Below are 12,000 nucleotides of genomic sequence, written 5' to 3'. Positions count from 1 at the left end.
GGAGAATTAGCCAGTTTGGTGGGGAGCATGTTTTCCCACCACAGGGATGCTGATTCTCCTTTCACTGAGAGGGTAACAAATTAGGAGCAAATCTTTTTGCATTTCTTGGTGACTGTGGGAAAAGATTAATATATTTGAATTACATTTCTGCACTGTGCCAACCTAAGCACACTTGTGGGGGGCTTTGACAGACCTGCACACATATCTGAAAGTGCAGCGGGCACCAGCCTCCGTTGTTACCGAGACCTGTGCTGCAACTCACAGAGCAGAGGTTTCCTCTTGGTCACCTCTGTGTGCTTCCTTTGTGCAGGCAGGCAGCGATGTTGGGACATGCCTGGCAGTGTCGTGGGAATAGGTCTGGTGGCTGGTCCCTGACCTTCTGCCAGTGTGTCCCAGGAGAAGGCCTGTGCACCACCGAAGGGACAGGGAAGGCAGAACGATGTGCTGGCCTCTGAAAGAGGTGGGGGCCTCCGCTTGGCAAGGTCCATCTTACAGGAGAGGCTAGGATGCTCTGGGCGCGAATGCGCAATGGTGCAGGGGAGTGGTAGGAAGGAAGCATTTCAGTAACTTGCTCCATGCCCTTGCAAGGAGGTGACCTCCCCTCAGTTGGCTAGCCCTGACCAGATGTGAGCTGCTTCAGGGCAATTCAGGCATTTTGGAAGTTTGAGCCGATAGACAGTTTTGGTTAAAGAAAGCACTGTGTGTAACAAGATTCAGTAGATATGGCAGTTTCAGTGAAACTCGGTGTTCTAGAGACTTGCTACTGCTGCTGTTAAAGGATTGCTGTTATTTGGAAAGACGTTTTCTGATTCTTCTGTGCTGGTGTATTTTGTGAGTGGAGGAAAGTACTGGTTTCAGTGACTGAGCAAAATCCATTCTTATGTTTTGGAAGGAGTTAAAATGTTTTTCTTGTTGCTTTAAAGCAGCTGTGTCTAGTTTGAAGTGATAATCCAAAACAGGTCTGGCATTTGAGTTTGTGAAGGCTGGCATGTGGATATACTGTAGTGAACAGAACTGACTTGTGGAAAATGCAGGTTAGAAAACAGGAAGTGAGGTGCTTCACAAAGTACCCAGTGCTGCAGACCCTCGTCACAGAAGCCCATCCTACTCATGCAAGTGATTGTGCTGCCTTTGAGATGTTGCAGTTCTTGTCTTTCTACAGCATGATGTACTCTGTGCTGTGCTTCTACATATTTCTATGATTCCTAATAGTCTTGCTCAGACTGTGCCAAATGCAGCACAGGCCAGAACTTCAGGTCTTCTTTGACATAAGCCCGCCCTCTCCAGTTCCTAGCTCAGTTCTTGGAGTAAGTAAGAAGGACCAGTGATGCTTACAGCTTCTCCTTGGGCCGGGCAATACCACTAACCCAACCGACATTGTGATAGAAATTGATTTCCTGGTAAGGGAGTCCTTTGAGTCCTTTCAAAGAGGTGCCTCAAGTCACTAAAGTTTGAGTACCACAGCTATCACATGCACATTTAACCTCCTGACTTTGAAGAGAATTTAGCAGTGGATTTCTTCATGGTCTTCTTCTGACCTGCTCCTTTCGTGGCTTTGACCTACTTGTGAGTCCCCAAAGAGCTTTGCCTTGCAATGCTCAGAGAGTTCACTAGGGCATCCCTTGTGCCTGTTGTGCAACAAAACTACAGCTGTTTCCTGGCCTCTGGGACCCTGCGCCCCTGTAGATGGAGAAGCAATATTTGCCTCAGTGGATGTTACTTAATATTTTCTTATGTTAGAAACAATTGTTTAACGCATTATGAGCTGTCTCCAAGCACGTTGTCAGGGATGTCAATGCAATTGAATGTAAACAATAACAATGAGAACAGCCCTTCTACCGCCAGGTTATCTGTCAGAATAACCTATGCAGGGGTGTTGTAAGTGGGAGTCCTTATTTTATGCTGTGTCTTGCCAGTGTTCACACAGGCAAAATACCATTGTCAGAGATGCTCCTTCTGAAGAAATGCAGGCGTGTTCTCCACGTAGGCACAGAACTGCTGTTGTGCCATTGTTTTGCCTTTAAAGAGATCTGGGAAGAGGAGTGAGTAACTGGAAATAAATTCCTCTTTGTCTGCAAGACCCTTTCTTTTCAGATGCTGGGGCTCCCACTCTGTGGTCTGTTAGGCCACAGCAAGTTTAAAAAAAAAGAAAAAAGTGGGTACATAAAGTTTGGAAACCACTGGTGCAGACAGTCTCTCTTTTTGCAACAAAATCAAGAACAAAGGAACTGATCATCCTGAGCCTGGTAACCTCCCAAGGAAAGCTGGCAGAGAGCAGTGGGTTTGAAACCTCTTTCCTGGCCCGTCAGTTTGGATTGAGCTACACTACATCTTCTCTTGGCTGCCTGGCTGCAGTGCTCACAGAGGCCAATGGCCCCTCTCCAGGCTTTCAGCTACCTGAGGAGTTCCTAAGCACTGGTTCTTGCAGGGCATTTTGTTGGTTCTGGGGATGACCCCAGGGCAAGTACTAAAAAAGTGTGGCAATAGAGCTGGAGGAGCAAGCCCAAAGATGAGTCAGGGGTGTGGTGGTGACTCCGGAGAATGGGTCCAGCTTCAATATTTACTTCCTCTGTGTTTCTAAGATATGTAAAGCCTGGATCAAAGAAGGGTGAAGATGCATGAAGTGGGAACTAGCTAGAAGTGACTTACAAAACAGTGGGATCATCAAAACCTCTGACTTTCTCCTTGAATTGATAGGTGCCCAAGGTTTTGCCTCTAAAGCTTTGTAGGTACATAAAGGTTGTAACTCTCAACTAAACCAAATCTGGACTCTCCATTGAAGCATTCTACGTCCACCTCCTGGAGATGCTCACCCAATGTAGACTAATGGGATTGCCTAATAGGGATGCATAAAATACGGCAGCTGAGTCACACTGGCTTAGAAACTTATATGCTAAGGATGTTGGCATTTGTTCTCTTTGGTAGCTTGATAATTAGAACAATCATTCAGGAGTTGAAGGCTGAGCTTTCACTGCCCTCAGGTAGCCCCACGTCTTGTAGGAGAACACCCAAACTGCTAGGCTGTCAGGGAGGAGTAAAATAGGTGCGTGTTCTCTAAGCATGTATTAGAAACTGCCAGTCCCAACAAATCAGGCTTCATTGGGCCAAAACTAAAGCAAGTGGCAATGTGATTCTTTAGCTTCTGCAATTATGGCGAAGAATCTTGGGTACTTCCTGTGAGAACTGGGCTTATGTTAAAATATTGGTATCGTAGGTAATCTAGGAAAGGGAAAAACCCCAACCTTAAAATATCCTATTTTTCCATTGTTTTCCATAATTTAATTTGAGCAGGTTTCTGTTTGTTGTGCTAATGCTTTTCAGTTCTACCTTACCAACACTATGGACAGAGCTTCCAGATACGAAGTCTTTGAGAGCTGGGCATCTAGGGGCTAGGCGGTAGCAGTCTCATGTTTTGGTGCTTAAATCCTTTTGTGGACTTAGTGCTTTGTTTTTACCTGTAGGAAGGGGATAAGAGAACTGTCAGAAATGTTGCAAGGCTAGATAAAAGTAGAATTACCACAGTAACAGTCATCAGAAAGGCGCTCTATATAGCTTTTAACAAAAAAAGAGGTTATTTGTCCAAAGACTATTGAGGTTTAAGTGTGAAAGGAAGGCCTCTGCTTAAGCTAATAGAAGTTGTTCAAGAAGCTCTTGAGGAAGTGGAAGAAAGGCTAAGTTACCTTTTGAGAAGGGGAGATGGTGGGAAGGAATGCATGCATGCAATAATACCGTTCAGATCAGGGCAGGACCTGGCCTAGTATTTGTATTTGCGTATTTTTTGTCATTTTTTTTGTACTTCCTGATGAAAATCTAAAAATATCTTAGCACAGTACAATGCAGTGTTTATAACAGACACTGAAAATCACTTACTTTAGCAATGAGAAATTACTTGGCTTACTTATTCATAAGAAGGGGTAAAAGACATTTTTTTTCTTTGGAACAAAAAGCTTCAACCAAGCAAAACCCGTAGTATTTAAAAGAGACTGTGACAAACAAAGCAGTTAATATGTCCTGAAGTTATACTACTGATGTATTTCATTCTAAAGAGTGTATAAAGTCACACTTAATCATGCTCAGGGGACTGGGCAATGGATTTAGATAGCTATGGGAATGTCTTCTTTAAATCCACTTGAAGTTTGCAATGGGACAAAAGATTTTGGAAGGGAAAGTTAAAATAAACAATTTGCAATTAATTGGTAAAATATCTTGTTTCTGTCTCTTGGTTGCAGAAGGCATTAAGGACAGCTATGTATATTCAAGCAGTTGTGGGTAGATCCTGAAAAGTAGGTAGTGTAGCGGACTCCCTTAAAGGCTCCCCTTCAACACGAATGCCTCTTAATCTTGTGTGACTGCCTAGCCTTTTCTTTCAAAAGCCAGGGGGGTCTTTGCAGCTGTGAAAGGGGTCACCAATCTCCCCCTGCCGCCAGTGTCCAAGCAGCAGCACCGATGCCTCTTGGTGCAGGTGTAGTTAGTTGACTGCACAAGAGCCAAAGCAGCAGAGATAAGCAAGACCTGGGCCCAGCATTGAGTGTGTTCATAACTGAATTGAAATAGCAATCATAAAAAAAAAAAAAAGAGTAACATGCACACATCCAGTGAGAATGGAGGCATGAATCCAGCTCAGTTCTTTTTCTTACTGATTGAATTTTCTCCTGGCTTGTACAGCAAACAAAAGTTTTTTCTGCTGGTGTAAGTACTAACCCTAGTTCCCTGGTGTCTAGTTTGGAGCACTGTGCCATACATGTCACACAAGAAGTGTTTGAGCTTGTGTGGCCAGCAGTGAAGGTGATACTGAGAGGAGCCACTGTGTCTGCATTCAGAGAGGAGCAGTATCACTTGTGTGATGTTTTGGCTGTGTGTTAAAAGAGGCTTCGCATTCAAACTGAGTGTCATGGTGGGTCAGTGCATGTGGCACAGAAGGAAGCAGTTTGGTGCATCTGTCCTCAGTCAAGAGATGAATTTTACCTGCTTAACCATCCTGTTCCATTTGCATAAAACCATCCTCTTGGGCTTTTGCATGAGTAATTAATATGTTGATTTTTTTAAAAAAAGGATTTACTTAAAATTAAAACCGTGAATAATCCTGTTGACCGCAGTGAGAACAGTATCTGGGAAAAGCTGTGCAGGGACTGAAGCCGTCAGGATTGGGTCCTGAAATGAGTATTTCCTCTAATGCAACCATAGCCTTGTCTAATATCTAACTGATGTGCTCTTTCAAACAGACACTAATTTTGTCTTGGGTAATGCCCAGATAGTGGATTGGCCCATTGTCTACAGCAACGATGGATTTTGCAAGCTATCAGGATATCACAGAGCAGAAGTTATGCAAAAAAGCAGCACCTGCAGGTATTTGAGAACAGATTTATTTTCTGTTAAATAGCTTGTAGTGTTGTGCTTGTTGCTTGAGGAGAAAAGTAATCTGTTTATTCCAGTTTTATCTGTTATCTCCTGGGGCTGCATCTGTCAAATACGCTTTCCAGGTGAAAGAAAACCAAAGAACGGCTATTTCTAAATAGGTCCTTTTCACACTGTAAACAAATGGCTTTGTGCCTTTGTCTAGTATCTGACTTGAATTTCTTGCTTTATTTGCAGTTTTATGTATGGAGAGCTGACAGACAAAGATACAATTGACAAGGTCCGGCAAACATTTGAGAATTATGAGATGAACTCCTTTGAAATCTTGATGTACAAGAAGAACAGTAAGTAGTTGATTGGTTTCTTTGTTAATGTAGGTGTGTAAAGTTGTTTTACATAATAGTGTAAAGTGCAAGTCTGTCAGCTGGAGGACTCTTCTTTATCTAGGGCTAAATAAGCCCCAGTTCTACCAGTTGACCTACAAGGGAGAGATGAGAACATTAGGGATGAAAGTCACTCAGGGAGGCAGACAGAGCTCTCTAATCTGTTCTGACGTTTAGAGCAATTTTTGTGTGATGCTTTAAGACAATACTCAAGATTCCATCAGCAATGATAATATGCAGGCTAGGTTTACAGAGAACATACTTTTTCATATTTTAAAAATTTGATATAGCAAAGCCAATATTTAGATGTAGCTTTGGAATAAAAAGAACCCATCCTTTGTTTTGGAAGCTGAACTACTTCTGATGTTTTCACATGAAACTTTTGTTTTGGACAAAAATTCCTTAATTTGGATATGATTTTTTTTCTTAGGAATTTCAGTCTGTCTGTAATGGCATATGTCAGCAGATGAACTACTTGCCCAGAACTTGTCCCATCTAGTGTGGACTATGTCATGGCACAGTTATTTTCATCTACTTAATGTCACCTGAAATATAAGTACACTGAGGTCTTCAGCCTGGCCAAATGTTAAGCTGAAAGTCTACATTCTGTAACTTGTTTTGCTCTTAACAATTTTGCTTTCTAATCATGGAACTGGTAGTGTCTGTGTAGAGGGGAAGGTACCTTGCAGAAGCATTCTGCTAGCAGCTTCTTCCCATTACACCTGTGATGATCATTTTGGTCAGTTCCACATTAGTGGGTATGGGGGGCTTCAAACACAAAATATAATGTAGGCTGGTATGATGTAATTTTTGACAGTTAACCTCTTTGCTGCTTTGTTTCTTGTTACAAAGACCAGTTTTCTGGGGAAAGGTTATCCAATCTATCTGTATGTGTGAACTATTGGTATTTCTGCAGAAATGACCAGCTAGTAGTGATGGAGTTTGGTGGGAGAACCACAGGCACTTCACAAAAGCTAAAATATAATACTTAGTGATGGTAGTGCTTGATCAGTGCTTGATTGATGTTAGTTATTGATCAGTGGATGTGTGGAGCTGCTTGTTTTCTATCAGAATTAAGCTGGTCTTCTAAGAAGTGGTGGTGCAAAAGTACACGGAATAGTTTTTTGTTATTTTTTTAGAGAAGAAAAAAAAGTCCTTGAGAGATTTTCCCTTCATCTCTCTTCTAGTTGTTGTCTTCTCTTTTTAGCCTGTCCAAAGCATCATGACCTTTGACACGGTGCCATTGCTGAGGGCTCTTCGGGAGCACAGCTTTGCTGGTCCAATGCATTTGAAAAGTTATATGCGCTATCTGAATGGCCTTGATTTGTGCTTCTTTCCTTCGAGTGTTACCTGCCTCCAATGTTTACCTATTTCTTAAAGCTGATTTCTGTTCCAAGCTCAGTTAGTGGCCGTAGGGACCATATGCAGCTCACATTTATGCATCCAAAGCCAAGTAAATAAGCTGCAGTCATGGGATCTAGGAGGCTCTGGAATTCTCTTAGTGAACAGTGATTTGGCACCAAGAGATTATGCAGCTAGTCTTCTGTCATTGCTGCAGCATATGGCCTGTAGTAGGGCCTGGGGCCTCTCTGTCTTTTATACAGAATTAAAGCAAGGTAACCATGGAGTGAGGAATGTCTCCTGCCCTGCTGTGCACTTCCCTGAGGAGAGGTGGCCTAGAACAAAGTCCAGCTGTGCAGAAGCTGTGTTGTGCAACATGCCAAAAAGCAGAGCTGTGATGGCTCTGGTGTGAGCACAGAGGGTCACAGGCATGGGAAAAAGGAAAGCACAGAGCTTGCTTTTAAGTTTAACAAAATGCAGTACTCTTCTTGTTTGTTAGATTTGTAGCCTTAGAGGTCCATTAACTACTGTTACAGAGACTGGCTAGTAACACTAGAGAGTTGTAACTAAAAAGTGCCAAAAAGGAGACACCCTGGAGCTTTTTCTCAGAATAAGCCACATTATAGAAAACAGTGTTGTTTACCAGTTACTTAGCATGTGCCTTTGTGGGCACCTTGCCTCTGCCTGCAACTATGGCAGTTGCCTGCTTGGGCAGTAAACATGATTGGTTTCTTTTCGAAAGGACCCCAGATTTTGTTAGGCACCTTTTTCCTGCTCTTTGTTTCTTTTTTTTTTTTCTTTTTTTTTTGTCTCTCTATTCTTCCCTCATTCAATTTTCTTCTTCAAATTAGCTTCTTCTTCAAATTAGCTCTACTTAAAATCAGAGAGGAAGTAGACTTTTATTGTTCTTTACCTGACCACTCCCACCCCATGAGCTAAGAGTCATAATAAATAGCAAGTTTTTCTTCCATTTTTGTGTTGTTCAATGATTGGTATGTTTTCCACAGCCTGCACATTTAACACACTTATAGCTGTTTTAACAATACAATTTCTATCCTTTTTTGGGGAAAAAAGGAAAACAAAGCAGGAGTTTCAAGTTAATTATGATGTTGCTAGTGCAGGTCAATCTTCATCTTGTATTTTTATGAGCAGCAGTCATCTCCCTCTTTCTCTGAGTAACAATTATGTCCTGATCTTCCACTAGACATGTCAACAATAGATTGAGACAATTACTAATGCTACTAGAAGTGACAGGGTTTTTTTGACACAGCGCTCTCCATGGTGGTGGTCCAGTGCTAGTCTTTACTTGGTTGTCTGTTAAGAATTCCCCATCCAGATGTTGATCGGTATAGTATATCCACCAGCCTCATTGAATTTCACAGTATCAACTCCAGAAACAACACAGGCTGTAATATTCAGAAGAATGATGATACAATTTTCTGCCTTTGTCATGTTTGCATGTATGGATATTGTCTTTACCCTGACCTCCTGTTTCTCTGTCCAGCTCTGCCCGCATCCAAAAGTGACTATCCTCCCTCTTTTCAGAACTTAAAGTTAAGATTTGATAGAGATTTTTGATGGTTCCTTGGGCTAGGCCCTTGATTACTTAGCAGATATGTGATGATCATTGTTATTCTCTGGAATTTCTAATGCAGAGCTCCTTTAGGATAATTGGAAGCAATTGGAGCAAGCAGGTGCACAGCCACCAGATTTTTGTCATTGTTGCTCTGATCCTGTTACATTCCTGTTGCATTCAGTGGGAATTCATGGTCATACCTGGAAAGAGACAAAGTGAAAGCTTCCTTTAATCTGCACTGCAAAATGACAAGAGGCGGGTTGACAGTAATTTCATATGAGAGCTTCAGTGCCATTGTTTGATTAGATGTGAGCGTTCAGTGATGCTGGAAGTATTTTTTATTTTTATATAGGAAAATCAAAACATTACTAAGTCTCACTGAAATCAGTGGAGTTATGTTAACTTACACCAAGGAAGAATATGGCCTAATGTATTAGAAAATATTTTGTATCTAGTCTTAGTCATATCTTAGTTTATCTGAACTCATGCAGCTTAAGCATCTGACTTCTTATGAGACTTTGACAGATATTTGTTAGGTTCTTACACTTTACGGTCAGCCTCGTAAATTAAAATGGCTCAGTGAATTAAACTTGGAGTTACATTGCCTAGTTTTCCATCTACAGTATAGATCTGGGTTACAAGCAGTGCAAAAGCAGGCTTCTTCTAGATGCGCTTGCTTCCATTATTGCTGAAGTAAGCTTTTGTAAGAATATAAAATGGCACCTATTTGAAATCTAACCCCCTTTTCTATGCAGTACTTGATCTGCTTCAGTGTAAGAATATCTGAAGTGGGCTGGACTCTTCAAAACTAAAGTATATGAAGAGTTACAAAGAGTCTTCAGGTGTCCCCTGTCTAAGCAAAGACATTCCCATTGATTACAGTCTGCAACAGTACTGCAGAGAGTGATAAGACACCTTTTTATAATTTCTTTTTTCTCAGAGGTTTTCTACAGGTGGGGCCAGTGGAATGGCAACAGCCAAAGGGTATGCTGCAGGTAATTAGTTTGCACTCTACAAAGTGGCTTAGATAAGCAGTACCTCTCCTCTGAGTACATATATTATAGTGAGAGTCCCCAAGGCTGGGCTTCACTTTCAGTTTGTCCCAGGGTTCACTTCCCTGTTTTTCTGGGTGCTTGAATGTTGTACAGATTTAATACCATGAGTATTTGTGTGTGGATAGTTGTTTGTTGGATATTTTGTTAACACATATGCGCCCCCCCCACATATTAGAAGGCTTTAAGATGTCAAAGAATGACAAATAAGCCCAAAGTAGTGATTTGGCAGATTCTACTTGTACTTATTTTTGGGACCAGTGCTTTCTACAGAGGTTAAAACTCAGACAAACAACCCTATCCTAATTTATAGAGAGCAAAATTCACTTCAGGGTGGTAGACCTGTGATAGCCCACCACTAGGGAGAGTTTCTCATAGCTGCTATTGGTTAAAATGATTTATATTAGTGTGTGCTGTGCCTCTAGTGTTTCCAGATGGAGACCTTTGCTAAACAAAATTGTTGCATAGGGCCAGAAGTAGGAAAGAATGAGGGTGTTGGAGTAATGTGGCGTGTATCCTCCTGAGCCTCCCATTGAAATCTAGCTCCATATTTGTCAAGCAGTATGCACACCAGCATCTCCTTTTCAGTGAAATCCATCTGCATGAGTTCAGTTGCTTTCAGCAAGGTCAAATCTAAGGGTTTTTGATTCATAAAACTGGTAATTCCATTGACCTTGTCAATTTCAAATATGTTGGCAACCAAGACCTGGTGTCATGTCCTCAAACATATACAGAACAGTAAGGCTTCCCAGTAGTAATCCTTAAATATTTTATCTGAGGTAAATGGAAAGAAGATTTCAAGTCTTCCCTGTGTCTCTCTGCCTTTCTTATACTCACTTTCTGTTCTTCAGAGAACCCAGGATCAGGTAAACCATATCAAGACTGCTGCAGTACAAGGGCATGTGCTGAACCTTTTTCTACAGTGTTGTTTCGGTGTCATAGGATAATCCCTGTGCACAGTGATTCCACCTTTGGGGACTGAAATTGATTTTCCTTGCCTTAGCATGTAAAGATTTGACCTTTAGAAGCATTAGCTGCCAGAGCATAGCAGCACCAGATGAGGAAGACATGAAGGTAACAGCTTTTAAAGTGCTGGAAATGTATTTTAAGGTCTATTAATGCTGGCATGGAGTGGTGAGCTACGTTGGTTTGTTCTCATTCAGTGCACACCCTGCTAGAAGGCAGAGTCTGTAGGAGGCTTTTGCTCTTTGTCTTGCATGGTCAAATGTCACAGGCTTCTCTGTGCTCCTAGTTAAAATCTGTGGATATCGTGGCTTGCCTAACTCTTTCTGATCACATCTCATCAGATGGTTTGCTAATTTGATATTGGACAAACTATTCAGTCTGTGTGTGACAGAGAGAAACTGTCACACTGAATACCTGGGCATAAGTGAAAGCCCGTGAGAGCTGACTGTAATGGTCACCCATGCTGTTTAGATAACTGAAGTCCTGTTGTTTGCATTGCTGCATGTGGGAATTAGTGGAGACACAGCACATGCTTCTATCCTTTTAATTTCCATACTGCTTGGCTGTTTACCTTCAGGACAATACCTGTCTGATGACTGATTGAGACGTTATCAGGTAACCAGAGGTTGTGCTGCTTTGAGGAAACTTTGCCCCATTCAGTGAGGGCAGTTAAGATGTCAGCTGAATTGTCAAAACATGTTTTTTTCATTGTATTTATAAACAAATTTCATTTTACTTTGTGGAAACAAAACCTGTGTTGCAGTTTTATTTAAACAATTTACTTTTTGTAGTTTTGAAAAACAGCTGACCTCTTTGGTTAAGTGGTTCAAGGTATGAGGAAAGAGCGTATTTAGACAGTGATTTTGATTTTTGTTGTAGCCTGTTTTTTTTTGACAAGAGGCAAAACTGAAGGAGAGTTCATCACTATGCTTGAGGGGAGAAGCCAGAACAGACCTTTAATGTTTCATTCACTTTGATATTATGAGAGTTTCTGAAGAACCTCAGCCAAAGTTAAATGGCTTGTTAAATGCTGGTGTTCCTGCTCAGCAAGTGGCCAAACATATCCCTGTTGAAATACACAGGACTAGAAAATAGGAGAGGGAAGAGACAGTAGTATTTGTGTTACAGGTAGGAAATTACATGGTGTGGAGATATTTACTGCGTGTTCATCTGGGGAAGACTTGGGACTTGGATCACAGCTCTTAAAATTGTCTTGCCTTTAAGGCAACACTGCAAGTACTGTGCTTAGGCCAGTGAAGACTATTAAGAGCTGCATCTGTGAATTCTGGGATTAGCTTTGGTACCGTGAGACAAGCTGGTCCTATAG

The 12,000-nt window shown here is 41.6% G+C and overlaps 1 protein-coding gene across 1 annotated transcript in view; it reads left to right on the top strand.

Moving 5' to 3' along the window:
• Positions 1 to 12,000, top strand: part of KCNH1 (potassium voltage-gated channel subfamily H member 1) — a 187,427-nt gene that overhangs the window by 8,093 nt on the left and 167,334 nt on the right. Inside the window, exons 2-3 of the mRNA XM_055816592.1 lie at positions 5,223 to 5,346; positions 5,593 to 5,699. Coding sequence (XP_055672567.1) covers positions 5,223 to 5,346; positions 5,593 to 5,699 — 231 coding nt within the window. The remainder of the gene's footprint in view (positions 1 to 5,222; positions 5,347 to 5,592; positions 5,700 to 12,000) is intronic.

This window comes from Falco peregrinus, chromosome 11, assembly GCF_023634155.1.
Source record: "Falco peregrinus isolate bFalPer1 chromosome 11, bFalPer1.pri, whole genome shotgun sequence".
NCBI classification, from domain to species: domain Eukaryota; kingdom Metazoa; phylum Chordata; class Aves; order Falconiformes; family Falconidae; genus Falco; species Falco peregrinus.
This window is presented reverse-complemented; position numbering and strand designations above follow the sequence as displayed.